The 17,202-nt window shown below is 45.9% G+C and overlaps 1 protein-coding gene across 3 annotated transcripts in view; it reads right to left on the minus strand.

Annotated features, from left to right (window-relative positions):
- ATP8B1 (ATPase phospholipid transporting 8B1) overlaps positions 1 to 17,202 on the minus strand; it is a 125,137-nt gene that overhangs the window by 16,637 nt on the left and 91,298 nt on the right. For all 3 annotated transcript variants that reach the window (XM_059409737.1, XM_059409739.1, XM_059409740.1), the window contains 8 exons: positions 16,911 to 17,101; positions 14,456 to 14,664; positions 12,438 to 12,481; positions 11,605 to 11,761; positions 5,739 to 5,927; positions 2,995 to 3,107; positions 1,188 to 1,352; positions 321 to 432 (listed from right to left, as the gene is read on the minus strand). In XM_059409737.1, the coding sequence (XP_059265720.1) occupies positions 321 to 432; positions 1,188 to 1,352; positions 2,995 to 3,107; positions 5,739 to 5,927; positions 11,605 to 11,761; positions 12,438 to 12,481; positions 14,456 to 14,664; positions 16,911 to 17,101 (1,180 nt within the window). The remainder of the gene's footprint in view (positions 1 to 320; positions 433 to 1,187; positions 1,353 to 2,994; positions 3,108 to 5,738; positions 5,928 to 11,604; positions 11,762 to 12,437; positions 12,482 to 14,455; positions 14,665 to 16,910; positions 17,102 to 17,202) is intronic.

Genomic DNA, 17,202 nt, shown 5'->3' on the forward strand with positions numbered 1-17,202 from the left:
GGCAGAGTGCTGGGGAGAGCGGAAGGGACAAAAGCGATGGTCCTTTCATCAGAGGAGCTCACCTCTGGCTGGGGACCTAAGACTGATCCCAGTCAGCATGGTCTACCCAGGAGCTCAATGATAAGACATAAACTCTGCTACTGAGGGGGTTTCCAGAAGGATGCTGTCCAAGAGAACTGGGGTAATGGAGAAGGTTTTCTTAAGAAATGGACAGTGTTTGTGCAGGATGGAAAGTCTGAGAAAGTCATCTTGGACAAGGGAAATAGGAGCTATGAATATTTAATGAATTAACAGATATGCTTCCCCACAAGCGGAATTACCCTTTTTGTCTCCAGTGAGTACCCAGATCTTAATGTCGGCCTTTGCGAGTTTTGAAATGGTTTCTGGGACTCCATCCTGGAGCTTGTCTTCAATTGCTGTCGCTCCCAGTAGCTGGAATGTACATTAAAAAAAAAAAAAAGGAATTAGCAAATAAGCTCAAAATGTTCTGTAATTGCAATCTGCCAACCTGTAACCAGAAGAAGGGCTAATTATACCCCCTAGTCAGTGCTCCGAAGGGGCAGACGGCCAGCAGCTACTGGAAAGGCTGCTGTGTTTCACACTCACCGAAACCCCAAACAGTCAAAAATTTTTTCTTAGTTTACCAAGATAAAAACCTAAGTATAAAATTCAGGACATTAAAAATACACGTTCATTGTCTACATACTGCCTCAATGGACACAAGCCACTTCCTTTCACTAAAGGTCGATACTAGCTCTTTGTGAAACATATCCTTCTAACCTAAACTCTCCAGGCAGTAAGTGTTCAATTTTGAGAAATTTCACTTAAAAAAATGGTATGTTTTTCTTGTTTCAAGGTTTTGCAAAATAAAAATCATTTCAGTGATTCTCAAAATGTAATGAATATGTGCTGGTTGGTTATGTAAAAATCATAATGCATTTTAATGAGTGATACAAAAATAACAGAATCTAATTAGACTCTCCATGTTTTCTGTCTTTTGGTTTCTCATAATGGCAATTTCTATGTTGCCTGCTGAACAAAAGAAACTCAAATGACCTAGTTCCATTGTACCAATTTGAACTGCTAAAGTAAGAATTCTATTTCAAGCATGAGATTAAAAATATAACAAAACTTAATAAAACTTCCAATTCTCTTTAGAATATCGAGTTGGGAAGGTTAAGACTCACGATTAAGTCTTTTTCAATCTCTTCATACACTTTATCCAGAGCTTCGTCTCGGTTGGTGGAAACTAAACTGGCGGCGATAAACTTTTTGTTCCATTCTTCATACTCTTTTTCTTCAATTTCCTTGTAGCAAAGGCACAGAGTTCTAAGAGTCTCGCTTGCAAAGATCTATTCAAAAGATAATCCATCCAACAAACAATAGTTAATTTTATGTAATTCAAGATCGACTCTTTTGAAGTTATACAGTAAGAATTTAAAAAGAGGTCATGAAAGATAACGAATTCTGAATAAATACATTCTGTGGATGAGATTAAACAAATACTAAGTATTCCCAGTATTCTAAATATTCCCAGGATCCTATCTGTAGTTCCCAAATTAGTTAAAGAGAAAAGTATAGATTTCTTCTACATCAAGTCACTAGAGTGAAGAAAACTTTTTCTTATAATGACTCAGAAAATAACAGACGAGGGAGCTGCCTTGGGGAGTGTACTGATGTCATAAACACAGACCTGACAATTTTATAACTTGTTCCCATAAACTGTTACGAGCCGAATCAGCTGTGAACTCTCAACCAAGCATTGTTTCCTCAAGCCAATTCTGAAATACCTGAACCCCTGTTAAAGGTGAGATAAAACATTTAAATGAAAAAGAGTGTCTGGAAAATTTAATCACGGTGAACACATTTAAGCTATTTTAAATAGCTGAAGTGTGAGCCAGTAAAAATGCTTTATTACTTCACAGCAGCATCTTGTCTAGCCAAGATGGCGGAACTAGTTCCCCCAACTGACTGTTTACTTTCAAAGATTCTTTGGAAGGTTGTGCATCTGTTTGATTAAATTGCCATTGTTCATATCCTCATGAGAAATTATCCATTGTAACTGCTTTGACAACCTATCTTAACTTAAAATGCGATCCCAAGAAGTAACATATACAGGCTTCTTCCTGAAGGACCTTTGGCTGGTCCCAAAACTCAACCAGACCCTTAAAGTAAAGGGAAGAAACTACCCTTTACTAAGCACTTACTAAGTGCTGGGAATTGTGCAAAATGCTTTCCCTTGCAACAACCTTCCTTGGTAGGAATTATCTTCTTCCTCTTCCTCTTTCACATGGGCAATTAATGCTTCAGTGAAACACAACTGTTTCCCCAAGAACACAAAACAAAAAGGCAGGACTGGGATACCAGAACCGATGGATGTCCTCCATACTTCATTGCCCTCATTGATAGAACCAAAACAGTAAGAGGACTGGTAGGCAATTCCAAGGGTGGCATTTCCAGAAGCATTCTGAATTAACTGCAATTATCACTGGACTAACTTCACACTCCCCTCAGATAACAAATCTGAAGTAATGAAGACCAAACTGATTTACTGACAAACACCTCAAACTTCATTATCCACCTCATTGCTTTGTCACGCCCCATTGTCCACGAATGCTCTTTCCTTCATCGTACACTAGGAGGCTGGTGGAATTCCTGGAGTCCACACAGATATTAAGACCACAGCTTGTTATGGTTACATAGCTTGCTCAAGGTCACTGGAAGCGAGACCAGTCATTACCCTAGAACAGCCCTGCAGATGCGGCCAACCTGGATGCTGGAAAGGACAGCATGGCCATGTCCCAGAAGTCAGCAGCAGCGGCAGACCCAGAACCAGCCTGCTGTATTCCTACATTCATGCCCTTTCCACACAGCTACACCGAGACACGGGAGGGGCCAAGAGTTAACATAGAACTTTCACGTACAAGATCTCACAAGAGAGTATCAGAAAGAGGGTTTGCAATCAGTGGCATAAAGGGTAAGGATGGAACTTACATCCAGGGCGTCCTGTGTCTCCTGCTTTGTTGGATTCATCTGATGTAACCGTTCGTAAATCACCGTGTCAGCCCCTTTACAGTAAAGCCTGATACTGCCTTCTGGAGTTCTTACTAACAGCAAGAGAAGGAAAAGCAAATAATGAAGGTGGGTTTGACTTTTTAATAGAAAACCACATTTTTTTTTTAAGATTTTGTTTATTTATTTATTTGACAGACAGAGATCACAAGTAGGCAGAGAGGCAGGCAGAGAGAGAGGAGGAAGCAGGCTCCCTGCTGAGCAGAGAGCCCAATGTGGGGCTCAATCCCAGGACTCTGGGATCATGACCTGAGCCGAAGGCAGAGGCTTTAACCCACTGAGCCACCCAGGTGCCCTAGAAAACCACATTTATAAAGCTAATCTGAAGGTTAGTCTGCTAATAATTCACCATTAATTTAAAATCATGAATGTGCCTAGAAAAACTTCACTCTCAACAAACTCGGCAAGCCACCATCTACATACAACGTAAGAGTGACATAAATATGAAAAGATTCCTTTTTTCAGCTCAGTGTTTCATATTCTTACTTAGTTTCACAGCAAGTAATTGACCGATTCCCAACTGTGTGCCAGATTCCCAACTGTGTTCTAGTTTCTTCCATGATGCCTTCTTTGTCTATACCGCAGGAATCTTTCTTTTACACATAAACCCATAATGCTGACTGCCTTTAATACTCAGACCATAACATGACTTCCTGTGACCATTTTTCTTAGATTTTCGGATCTGTGTGGTAGTAACAGCATGTGCCCTCATCACTAACTAGACTTTGAATTCTTTAAAGTAAAGGCTAAGCATGGTAATTGGTCTAGATCAGTGCGAAGGCACACAGAAAGCACTCAGTAAAATGTGCCTAATCAGCATTTAGTAGAGAGTTGAACTTATATATTTTTACTGGTTAAAAATTCAGTCTCAGGGGCACCTGGGTGGCTCAGTGGGTTAAAGCCTCTGCCTTTGGCTCAGGTCATGATCCCAGGGTCCTGGGATCGAGCCCCGCATCGGGCTCTCTCCTCTGCGGAGAGTCCGCTTCCTCCTCTCTCTCTGCCTGCCTCTGCCTACTTGTGATCTCTGTCAAATAAATAAATAAAATTAAAAAAAAAATTCAGTCTCAGAGTAGAGAAATCTCAGACACTTTGAGCGATCAAAGCCAACATCACTAGTAATCACGGGCCTCCAGATGTGATATGCTGGGAAGGACGGAGCCCCAGTCCGCGGACTCCTCCTGCCAACAGTGCATAACCTGAATTCAGTCATGTGGGTGTATCGGACAGATCCAAATCAGGAGACTTTCGACAAACTAATGGGCCTGTGCTTTTCAAAAATGTCAATGTATGGAAGAAAAAAAATTGAGAAACTGTTGTAAATCAAAGGAGACTGGAGTTACCAGTCCCCTAATGCCCTATGCAATCTAGGATCTTGAATCAGGAAGGAAGGAAGGAAACAGGGAAGGAAGAAGGGAGGGGAGGGACGGAGGGAAAAAAAATTTCTGGTAAAATCGGAAAACATCCTGTAGATTAGATAATAATATGGCTTCATGTTAAATTTCCTGATTCGGATCATTTTATTTATATCTACGTGAATGTTCTTATTCATTGGACATAGCTACTTAAGTCTTTAGGGAAAAGGAGCATCAGCTCTACAATTTACTCTCCAATGGTTCAGGAAACAAGAACCTGTGTATGACGAAAATGATGAAGGCGATGTGGCCAATGCTAGTAGTTGGCAGCTATGGAAGAGAATACAAGAGTTTTTTAAACCATTCCTGCAGTCTTTCTGTAAATCTGAAATTTTTTAAAATTATGAACTTAAAGCTTCCAATATTGGGAAGCAGTCATCCGCTCCACTTGGTGGCCTGTTGTCCTGTGCCTGCACTGGAGGTACACTCTTGCTTCCTAAGCACAGCCGTGCTTTTCTCTGAACCCCTCTCTTGCCGCCTCTCCCTTCCCTGATCCCAAATGCAGAGCAGAAGTGCTCCGAGGGCCTCACAAAATAACAACGTGTGTGTGGCTTGACCACCCACCGTGTTCCCACCCTCGAGTCAGCACGTGGTGGCTCATATCGTGGAAGAAGGCCAACATTTGCAAGATTCAGATATACTGCAGGTGTCCCTTTGAGTGATGGACACCAACCAGAATGCCAGGGGAAAAAGACAGGTTTCAACTAAGTTCGTGGCAATTTCCCAGGAGCCAAGTGGTTCATTCACTGCCCGTATTATTCTAGGGTCATTAAATAAAATGTGCAGAAGGCAGCATCTAGGGTGCCCAAGTGGCTCAGTTAGTTAAGCAACTGCCTTCATCTCAGGTCATGATCCTGGAGTCCTGGGATCGAGTCCTTCATTCGGGCTCCCTGTTCCATGGGGAGTCTGCTTCTCCCTCTGACCTTCTCCCCTCTTACACTCTCTCTCACTCTCTAATAAATAAAATCTTTAAAAAAAAAAAAAAAGGCAGCATCTAAGTGATTGATAGAGGGACACCTGGGTGGTTCAGTCGTTAAGCGTCTGCTTTTGGCTCAGGTCACGATCCCAAGGTCCTGGGATCGAGACCCGCATCAGGCTCCCTGCTCGGTGGGGAGTCTGCTTCTTTCTCTGCCTCTCCCCCTGCTTGTGTTCCCTCTCTCGCTGTCTCGCTCTCTGTCAAATAAGTGAATAAAATCTAAAATAATAATAATAATAAATGAGTGATACACAGACACACTCTTGAAGGAGACCTACCAATGATAGACATTCGCTTCCGGTCACTGTTGAAGTCCAAAATGGCAAGAACATCGTAAGTCCTCTCAGTTCCCAACTCACTGATGGTGATGGTGTTCTGGGTCCTCGCGAGGAAGGCAAAGCCAAAGTTCCGGGCCGCGTTCACTAGAGCACCTTCGTCAGGAGAAGCCGCCTGGTAGTTGAGCTGACCTAACAGAGAAAACCAGGGAAGCTGTAAAGCCAGATGCAGAGCTCACCACGCCGAGGTCACAGCTGGCGTTCACGTCGGGGGTAACGATATAGCACAAAGCCCAAAACATCCCCAAGAAAACAAACTGCTAATTCTTTTTGGGGGCGGGGGGGGTTGATTTATTATTTTTATTTTTTATTAACATATAATGTATTATTAGCCCCAGGGGTACAGATCTGTGAATCGCCAGGTTTACACACTTCACAGCACTCACCATAGCACACACCCTCCCCAAAGTCCATCACCCCACCACCCTCTCCCTACCCCCCCTACCCCCGGCAACCCTCAGTTTGTTTTGTGAGATTAAGAGTCTCTTATGGTTTGTCTCCCTCCGGATCCCATCTTGTTTCGTTTTTTCTTTTCCTGCCCCCACAAACCCTCCATGTTACATCTCCACTTCCTCACATCAGGGAGATCATATGATAGTGGTCTTTCTCTGATTTACTTCAAATCGCTAATTCTTAAGAAGTATGCCAACATTAACACTTGTCAAACTTTAAGGTTTTTATTTCTAATTATAAACAGTAACATAAACTAGAAGTAAAACAAAACAACTGGCGAGGAATAGGGGAAGGGATTCCTACAATCTCACCAGCTGGAGGAAAAACAACACTACTGACACTGTGTTACAATTCTTTCCAGTCCTTCTGAAAATGCCTATTTCAGTAATAGTTTCTATCATATTGAACATACATTTACACCCTGGTTACTTAAACCTTATATTTGGAGCATGTTAACATAAAGATTTAAAGATTCTTTCTAAACATTATTTTAATGAATGTGAACATGTCACTATTTTCCAATTACAGGCACTTAGCTTATTTCCAAGTTTTTCTGTTCTCAAAAATAACATCGTAATAACTATTTGGTCTGTGTGCAGAGTTTTGCTGACTGTTTTCTAAAGATAGCTTCCCAGGAGTGAAAATACACTGCTAAAGAATTCTGATAATTTTTAAGTCAGTTGGGAAATCTTACTCATTTATTTTCTAGAAGGATTATACCCTTTATCGTCCCTCTGGAAGAGCATGCTTACGTCACCACAGCCATATTCCCATACTAAAAAAAAAGAAAAAAAACCCTCAAAATTCATCAATCTGTTCCATCGCCTGATGTTTAAAGTTAATTAATGGAAAGCTGCCTTCAGCTCATAAGCACACTTTGACAAGTGGGATAAATCTCACCACGTTGCGCCAAAAAAGGCAGACATGCAAGTCTACGTGCTGTGACTGCATTTCTACCGACCACAAAACCAACAAAGCTAGCCAAGTCAGGACTGGTTAGTTCTCTCGGAGGGGCACTGGCTGGAAGGGACGCAAGGGGACTTCTGTGGGACTCGTAATGTTCTGTGTTTTAAAAATCTGGGTGTTCATGACACGAGATTAGTTGGTGAAAAAAACTCAGTCATATGCTTGTCTCCATATACATGTTGTACTTCGGCAAAAAGTTGAAAAAGATTTTCCATTTTTCTTTTTTAAGATTTTTACGTATTTGAGAGTGAGAGAGAGAGATCATGAGCGGCGGGGAAGGGTGGAGGGAGCCGCAGACTCCCCACGGAGCAGGGAGCCCGACGCGGGGCTCGATCCCAGGAGCCCGACGCGGGGCTCGATCCCAGGAGCCTCGGATCATGACCTAAGCCAAAGGCAGACACTTCACGAACCGAGCCACCCAGGCACCCCGCCATTTTTCTACTTCAGCTATTCTGCCTCAAAGCAGAAAGGAAAGTACTTGTACGGTGAGGTGAATTTTCACAGAAAAAGGCATTTCGTTTCCCTCCATGGTTTGAGCAGGATGCAGACCATTGAGGGATGGGCAGCTTTTTATAACATCGTCCACCAGGAAGGGGAGGACGCTCTGGGAGGACGCTCTGAATAAGCTATGGGGAGGGTGACACCTCCATACCCCGCCCCCCCACACCCAATGCCCCCACACTCATCCCCACACACACCCGCTTCCCCCTCACACCCGCCCCTCTACACACCTGTTCACGTGGCTCACCCTAATTAAGTCCATATCTATCAATTCCCAATTAATAAGATGACCCTTTAGATTTTCTGTTCACCCAGAAAGTCGTATACCAGAAGTTACGAACATACACGCTGAATCCATCCGCTCCAGACACACACACACACACACACACACACACACACACACACACTCCCGAGGGCAAATATTTGACCAGAGCTAAACAAGCAGCAGTGGGGACACAACCCCTCCCTTGGGCCAGTGTGGCTGACACCCTGTTGTACGGTGCTGATGGCAAGCTTATTTCCAGCAGGAAAAAAAGCAATGAAGTGATAAAAGGTGGTCAAGTTCCCATTACTAGAACAATCCTCTCTGGAACAAGCACTGATACTGTTATCATTACCCAAAACCGCCCCCCTTCCATTTGGTTCTCATAATGGGGTCACAGAAGTGCACACGAGTAGAGACAGGAAGGAACTCAAGGAGCTGGTCCAAACTCCAGCTTGATGTTTGCAGGAAGAAACTGGGACAAAAAATATCCTTCAGGAACCATTTCCAAAGAGAACTCCTGATTTACTGTACAGTTGGAGGCAACCAGAGAGACACTCTGTTCTTTCAGAAACTAATTTGTGGACCATGAAACCCGCACAGATAAAAAGATTCTCCAACCACAAATCACACCTTGGCAAGTCTGCCACCAGAGCTTTCTCTGGCAGGTTCCAGCCCTGAAACAAGGGACCTCTCTGATGACCCCCTCAACAACCTCACCCCCTGCAAAGCCTTGCTGAATTTCTCCCCCATTCAGGACTTCCCGGTCCTTCCCACAGACCCCACCCACACCCAGGCCCACAGCGCATCCAGACTTCACAAAGAAAAGGCCTCCAAGCCTTCCACACTCGGCTTGGACACAGCTCTGCGGGAGGCAGGAATCAAAGGTGGCCCTGGGGTTCCTGCCCACTCCCCCAACCCCTCCCCCGCCCCACGTACACACACACCCCTCCTCCAGGTTATTCAAGTGCTAATCTAGGTCCTGCTGGGAATGGATTTTACAGGTGTCATTAAGGTTCAAATCAGTTGACCTCAAGATAGGAAGAGTGTTCCCACCTAATCAGGTCAGACCTTAAAAGGGACAGGGCTTTTCCTGGAGAGAAAGATCGGAAAGATGGAAGGGGTTCCATGGAAGGGAGATTCTTGTTTCCTGGCTTTGAAGACAGTAGGGGCCATGTGGCCAGGAAAAAAGGAGGTCTGTAGGAGCAGGGAAGGAAGACCTCCGTCCTTTATGGAAAACAGAGTCCTGCACTCTTCCCTGTGAGCTTGGAGGAGGACTTGGGAGCTCCAGATGAGCACATGGCCGGACCTTGATGTTAGGGAGATCTCCAGCAGGGAGACCTGGCATGCCATGCCCAGACTTCTGACCTACAGGACTAGCAGCTCATGAATGTGTGTTTCTAGCTACTGAGTTACGGTCACTCATCACAGAGCAACAGAATACCAAAGCAGCCTCTCCAAGCTCTGTCCCCAGGTACCTCCACAGGGACCCCACACTCGAGTCACACAGACCGCCACTGAGCTAGTCTGATGCCTACGGCAACATGTGTGAAAGGACTGCCTCCCTCTCCTGTTGATGTGATGCGTGATGTGAAGACTGACCAGTCTCCAGTATTCCTACAGAAGAGAGAAAATGCAAGAGCAGAAGCAAAGGCACCCCAGGCGGGACTGCCAGGGGACCCAACCAGAAGGGGTCTTACTTGACCTGCTGTGTGGGTCAGGCAGGTCCATGGGCCTTCTGGGGCTGGATTATCGATCACAGCAGGAGGAGCGGTTCCCAAGGTCCTTCCAAGGGACCCTTTCAAGGTACTTCACATATCAAACCCCAAACAATTTCTCTTTCAGCCTCCTGCGCCTAGACATCCAGCTGTACTTTATTCGCGGTGGCTGACAGCAACTGCCCATCATGGACTGTGTGAAAGAAGTTTCCTCGAGACGTACAACTCCTGGCCTCAGCGGACAGTGAGACAAAGAGCTGCGCAACATTCGGCTGGAAGGACACACCGGGTCGTGAACTCCACTGAACCCAGCCTTCCACCTGCCAATGCAGAGGACGCTGGTGCTCGGACCCAAGACCCGGGTCTGTATCCTGTGCTGTGGCAGCCACCCAGATGGGGCCGGCCCATCTCTAGCAGAACAGGGCTCTTCCCGTAATGTCCCGGGGAGGAAAAAAGAACATATAGGCCATAAGATTGAAGGATGTTTGCCTACGTCAGCTGCTCAGTCCTCAAAATAACCACCACACACTATTAAAAAAGGGGGGGTCAGAATCATGTTACTAATGAGTCAAGACCTAAGAGAACCATGTTGCTTAGAAACATCACAGTGGATCCTTACTGCATGAATAAAATGTGCTCAGCTAGAAACAGACCTTGACCAGCGTGTTGGTTACTTACGACCTGGTGTGTCCCTGTGTTCCCCGACTTTGCCCGCTAACAGGCTTCCCTGTATCTGTCCCCATTTGAATTCTGCGGTTATCTCGCTTTACCACACCGTGAGAGCCAGCCTTGGAATGGGTTTCTTTGAAATCTGCTGGAAGTAGTGCCCGGAGCTTGTACACATTCAGCTTTTTTCTGCATATTCCTTCCGCCGGGAGAGTTCATATTTGCCACACGTGAGGTCGCAAGGTCAGAAAACAGAAAGGCCCCGTCCTCTGCCGCACTGACCTGAGGGGAGGCTGGACAGGCAGACCGTGCTTCACTGCAGAAGTGCCAAAAGGGTTGCTTTTGCACTTTTGATAATGCGCAGGTATATTTATAGAACTTACTGTAATGTCTGTGTGTGAAAAAATGGCTAGCTTTCACGGACACGGGACCAAGTTGCTGCAACAAAGCTGGCACAGCTGTATTTAAGAAATCTGCAAAGCGGGGTGCCTGGATGCCTCAGTCATTCAGTGTCTGCCTCCGGCTCAGGTTGTGATCCCAGGGTCCTGGGATCCAGCCCCACATTGGCTCCCTGTCAGCAGGGAGTCTGCTTCTCCCTCTGCCCCTGCCCTACTTGTGTGCACTCACTCACTCACTCTCTCTCTCTCAACTAAATAAAAAAAATCTTCAAAAAAAAAAAAAGGGAAAGAAAAAAGAATTTTGCAAAGGAACCTACAAGTCAGCTTTGCTGGCTCCCATGCAAATACACATTAATTATGCTCCTTCCCATGAAAAAGGCATCTTACGTGAGCCCAGGCTCTGGTGGGTATTACTTCAAACCCCAAACACATCTGAATCCAGAGAATAGATTCTCTCTGAAATTATTTTGTAACAAGATTGTTCAAGTTCAAAGTCCCCTTACAATCCAGATAAGGCTTGACTTTTCATTCTCAATAAATGTCAAGTAATAGCAGGGAGGGGAGATTGGGATTCTTCCAGTAATAATGCAAGAGTCCATCATTTCTGTTAGCGATAAGATTTCACTTGCAAAGCGATAAACACATCTGGAGCCGCACTGTGAAGCAGATGTGCATTTTCAGATCCTGAGAGCTGGTTTCCTATCTTGCCGCCTCCTACACCATCGGGGTGAGAGCTTGCTGATGTTCACTGAGTAAAAGACACACGTCCGGTACTAATATGCACGTGAGTTACCTGCGGACGAGAACACTGTTCCCCGTGTCCGAGATGCCAGAGCCACACTTACCGTCCAGACGTTCCACCATGACTGTGTGGCAGACCGCAAGCAGGAAGAAAAACTGGCGGACTTCCGACTCTTTCCCCGACTGGATTTGCTCGATGAGATAGTGGTCATGAAACGCAAGCTTCCCATCGGCAAACGGATTCCAACTAAAGTCGACTTGCTGAGAGAAGTGGAGGGAAGAAACGGACATGAGAGTCTGAAAATGTGCACGTGGGTTTCACAAAGGAGCGCCGCTTGTCTTCGGAGCCAAGTCATTCCGGAAAAGTGATCTTGGGATTTTTAACACACTCTTCAGTGTCAAGAGGCTCATACCCGTCTTAAAACAAAAAGGCACCCTGTGGTGGGTTTGAATGGCATCCCCCAGAAAGATTAGTGGAAATCCTGACCCTGGTAGCTGTGAGGACGACCTTATTTGGAAATAAGGTCTTTGCAGATGGAATCGAGTTGCGATGAGGTCCTACTGGATGACGGGGGACACTAATCCAGTGACTGGCGTCTTTGTAACAGAGGAGGGAAATTGGGACGCAGACACACAGATGCCCAGGGAGACCGTCATGAGACGACGTTAGCACATATTTTAGGATCAGGTCTGTAAGCCAAGGAATGGCAAGGACGGCAGGCCACCACCAGCAGCTAGGAAGAGGCAAGGGAGGATTCTTCTCTAGGACCTCAGAGGGAGCCTGGCCCTGCTGGGAGCTTGATTTCAGACATCGGGCCCCCAGAGCCGTGAGAGAATGAACTTCTGTTGTTTTCAGCCCCCCATTCCGTGGTACTTTGTTTCAGCCATCCTGGGCCAATGCGCACCCCTGAACCCTTCCCAAGGTGAAAGGACTCACCTCGATCTTGCTGTGACTGTTTTGCGAAGCATCCCGATGGTCTCCTGAGGAGCAAACAGGACACAAGAAATGGAGTCTCCGCCTGTGTACGGAGGTCCCCCCCAACCTTGCTTTAGTTCTATGGGTTTCAGCCTGTTTCTGGACAGCCTTCAAGTTTAGAACTCTTTTTCAAGAGTTGTGAAAACAAGAGAACCTAACGAGAAAATCTGATGCCAACGATATACAGCCTGCAAAGGCTCAAATGCTTTCTACTTGGCTCTTTACACAAGAAGTTTGCTGACCCCCATCCGTGAACCCCCCCATCCTGAGGTTCAAATACTGGTGCCTCTGTCCTTCCACACGGCATCCTTTTCGGGGGCCAGGCTCCTACCCCTTGAAGTGCTTTACCCCCCCCCACCACCACCATGAAAATAAATTCTCTCTCATGTCCAAGAACAACCATTTCCTGGACCCCCAGCGTCCCACCACCTTCCTCACGGACCCCATATCTGAGATGCTCCTTATGTAAAAACACATTCATAGTATAGTTTTCTACAAGGAAAAAGCACATGGTGTTCTAATTGCTCTTTTAAAAAATTGAATGAAGTGGGTGCCTGGTTAGCTCAGTCAGTTAAGCATCTTTTTTTTTTTTTTTTTTTTTTTTTTTTCAGATTTATTTACTTATTTGAGAGAGAGAGAGTACACAGTGTTGGTGGGGGGCAGAGGGAGAGAAAGACTCCTCAAGCAGACTCTCTGTTGAGCACGGAGCCCCACACGGGGCTTGATTCCAGGACCCTGAGATCATGATCTGAGCTGAAACCAAGAATCGGCCACTTAACCAACTGAGCCACCCAGGCGCCTGACATCCAACTCTTGATCTCAGTTGGGGTTGTGATCTTGGGATGGCAGGATCGAGCCCCACGTCAAGCTCTGTGTTCCGCACAGTCTACTTAATCCTCTTCCTCTGCTCCTTCCCCTGGTCATGCTCACTCTTTCTCAAATAAATAAAATCTCTTAAAAAAAAATGATTAAAAACTGTATTCAGTCTTTATTTAAAAGTCAGAACACTGAATACAGTATTAGCCTTAATATTTTTATAAATATGCAGCATGTTTCAGAATATTAGAATGCTCATCAACTTTTTCAAAATAATTATGGGGACATACATATAAAATTCACATTAACTATTTTTTTTATTTATTTGACAGAGGGAACACAAGCAGGGGGAGTGGGCGAGGGAGAAGCAGACTCCCGGCCGAGCAGGGAGCCCAATGCGGGGCTCCATCCCAGGATCCTGGGATCATGGCTTGAGCTGAAGGCAGACATTTATTTAACTGACTGAGCCCCCCGGGGTATCCCACCTTAACCATTTTTAAGTGTACAGTCCGGTGACAGTAAATACAGTCCCACTGCCATGCAGCATCACCCCCCACCCACTTCGGAGCTCACTCATCTGGTAAAGCTGAAACTTGGTACTCATTAAACAGTAACTGCCCCCCCACCCCCAGCAACAACCCATTCCACTTCCCGTCTGTGTAAATGTGTGTCCTTTGTGACTGGCTTCTTTCACTGAGCATGGTGTCTTCCAGGTTCACCCATGGTGCAGCGTCTGGCAGAATGTTTTCCTTCTCAAAGCTGACTAATATTCCGGGTGTATGTGCACCCCACATTTTATCCACTCATCTCCTGAGGGACACTTGGGTTGCTTCCACACTTTAGCTATTGTGAATAATGCTGACAAGAACATGCTTGTGCAAATCTCTCTCCCCATCCCTGTTTTTGGTTCTTTTGGGTTCACACCAAGAAGTGGAATTGTTGGATCACACAGTACCTTTATGTTTAATTTTTTGAGGCACGTGTGCCTCCTTCTGACTGCTGACCTCTCCCATGCATGTGTTCCTGAGGCTACCAGAGAAGCCACCTCAGAACTCAGCCCAGAATGGCCACTAGGGCTGGGATCCGGGAGGACCGCGACAATTCTGGGAAGGCGGGTCCTGGTCACACGGACCCCAGGGGACTGAGCGATGGCATCCACTCACCATAGATTTGCCCATTGATGCAGCACTTCTTAAAGGTCATGATGTTTTGCGTGAGTGTCCCTGTCTTGTCTGAAAAAATGTAATGGATCTGGCCGAGCTGCTCGTTCAGCGTGGTGGTTCTGGCCTTTGCAGGAGTGTCCTTCTCTGGATAGTACATCTGCAGGTCCCAGTTTATGAAGTAACTCTGTCCAAGCCGGATCACTTCCACACTGGGAAGACAAGACGCAAGGTTACTCTGGATAGCGCTCTCAGATCCGAGAGGCACGGAGTGGGCTTCATCTACACTCGTGTGCATGGGAACGGGCTGCCCATGAGCCCTGCAGGGTCCATGCGCCCATCCTCCGGGCTCTCCTGACCAGACACATCTTTCTCCAGCCTTGATTTCTCACGCAATCCTGAGTATGTCTGACCCCAGTACCCTGTGGGACTGGCGACATGGTGACAATGTAGCAATCCCTCTTCTCATTCCCATAGCACCTGGGGATGACGGACATGGCTATGCTCACCTCTGCCCCCAGCTGGAGGGGAGGGTCCATGAGGTTACAGACCCTGTGTGCTCATAAGTAGGCCCTAGGGCTCTCAGCAATTAACTCCTACACTGTGATACCACACTGTGAAAAACCAGGGGTTTTTTTTCCCTAAATTTTTAAGGAGATAAAGAATGTCCCAAATAGATACTTTAGAAGAATCATCTCAATTTTAAAACTCTAAGGGATTAAATATATCACAGTTCTAAGGAAGCTGTTGACATGTTCAGCCAAGGTTGAATGGGCAAAAGAGGTCTTATAATAAATTAAAGAGATGGAAAAAGAACTCCTTCTCTCACCCTGTAAGTATTTCCCGAGTGCCCTCTATGTACAGACACCACTCTAGGTACAGGAGGCCACATTAGGAAAGAGAACAGACAAAATCCCTGTCTTTAAGGAGGTTACCTTCTACTGGGGACAAATACAGAAACCTGTAAATACAGCATGTGGTGAAAATTCCCCCACAGAACATCAAAGCAGGGTAAAGGGAAGATGGAGAGCAACAGGGAACGAAGTGACTTCTATGCTGGAGTGGGTCCGAAAAGGCCAGCGTGCTAAGGGGATGTCCAAGCAGAGGCCTGAAGGAAATGAAAGAGCAACCGTGTAGGTAAGAGGCGAAAACATTCCAGGCGAGGACCAGAGCAGGTGCAAAGGGTCTGTGGTAGGTACTGGCACCACCCTGAGGAGTAACAAGAGGACTGGAGTTGAGGGAGCCTAAGGAGGGGGCGGGTGCAAGAGGTGATGAGGGGGAGGAGGAGAGCAACAGACCACACTGGGCCTTGTGGGTCACAGCGTGGCCTCAGTAATGAGTTTATCCTGAAGGTGATGGAAAACTACCATAGGTAGAAAACAAAGCAGAATGACCTGATCCGACTTATCAGATCTAGAAGGGCCTTTATTTCCAAGAGAAATAAGAAATCACATTAATCACGACATGATTTTTTAAAAACTGAAACTGACACACAGTTTATTTTATAACGCACAGTTTTAAACAAAATCATCTGTTTAGTAGCTCCCTCAACAAAGGTAAAACTCATCTCAGTTTTTTGTTGTTGTTTAAGTGACTGCAAACACATGGCTCCCCAGGGCTCTACTCCATGGAGAGAGAACAGCAGTAACTACACATAATAAAATTACAAATCAAACAAATGCACATGTAATAAAATTAAAATAAAACAAGTGCTTCTAATTACAGAAGTATATGTGATCCTGTATGTCTCTGGGCTGTTACTTAATTGGAACTCAGAGGAGACTCTGGCTCCTGGGTATATTCCAACACACAACTCCCCATCCAGGGGGTCTAAAATCCAATGGCTGAATGACAGCAGGCCTTGAGGTTGAAGAAGGAAAAAAGTGAACAAGGAAGGAATCTCACCAAGCAAGGTGATCACCACTGTCAGAGACAGTGACTCCTCTATTGTGGTTGAGATTGAGATGAGAAACAGAGCACTCGGAGAGGCGGACTGAGGGCGGGGAGAGGGGCATTCCCAACGGAAAGTAGCGGCCAGGAAGCATTTTATAAGCAAGGGATGTACCAGGCGGCAATAAAGAAGACCCAGCTAAGAGATTACGAAGGCTCCTGAAAAGGAAAACAACTAAGTTTTCCCACGACGCTAGAAATCTCCACCTTCTCCCAAGGCCCTTTCTGAAGCTTGGGCTCTGAAGTCCACGGAGAAGGAATCTTACCAAGGAGTGACTTCTGGACTCCGGTGGTCTCATCTGCAGGTGCTGTGCCTGGTATGGACCAGACACTCCCGTGTTGACTTCCTTTCCCCCTATTACCTCCAATCCTGAAATGAAGGTTATCTTCTTACTTGCTCCTTACGGCCTCAAAGACCAACAATTACTGATGGAACTGAAGGTGCGAAGTTGGGAAAATGTGCTCACGCTTCCCTTAAAGCAGGAGGCCCACGAGAGGCCAGCCTTACCTGACATAGAGAGAGATGGGCACCATGGTGTTTAGAATGATGATGTAGCCCCAGAAATTTAGGAATCCACGGTAGGAGGGTGTATAGTCTTCTCCATCATAGAGGTACCAAGAATAGTTGCCAACTTGAGCTTCCCAGTAAGCGTGGCCAATGGCAAGACCAGCAGAAACCAGGATGAGAACAACAAAGATCTAGAAGACACGAAACACTGAAGTGTATTTGGAAGACAGACTGCAAACTCCCAGAATGTCACAGGTACTAACTAATCTTACTGAATACCTCGCACGTTTAT

This window comes from Mustela nigripes, chromosome 8 (assembly GCF_022355385.1).
Source record: "Mustela nigripes isolate SB6536 chromosome 8, MUSNIG.SB6536, whole genome shotgun sequence".
Taxonomy (NCBI): Eukaryota; Metazoa; Chordata; class Mammalia; order Carnivora; family Mustelidae; genus Mustela; species Mustela nigripes.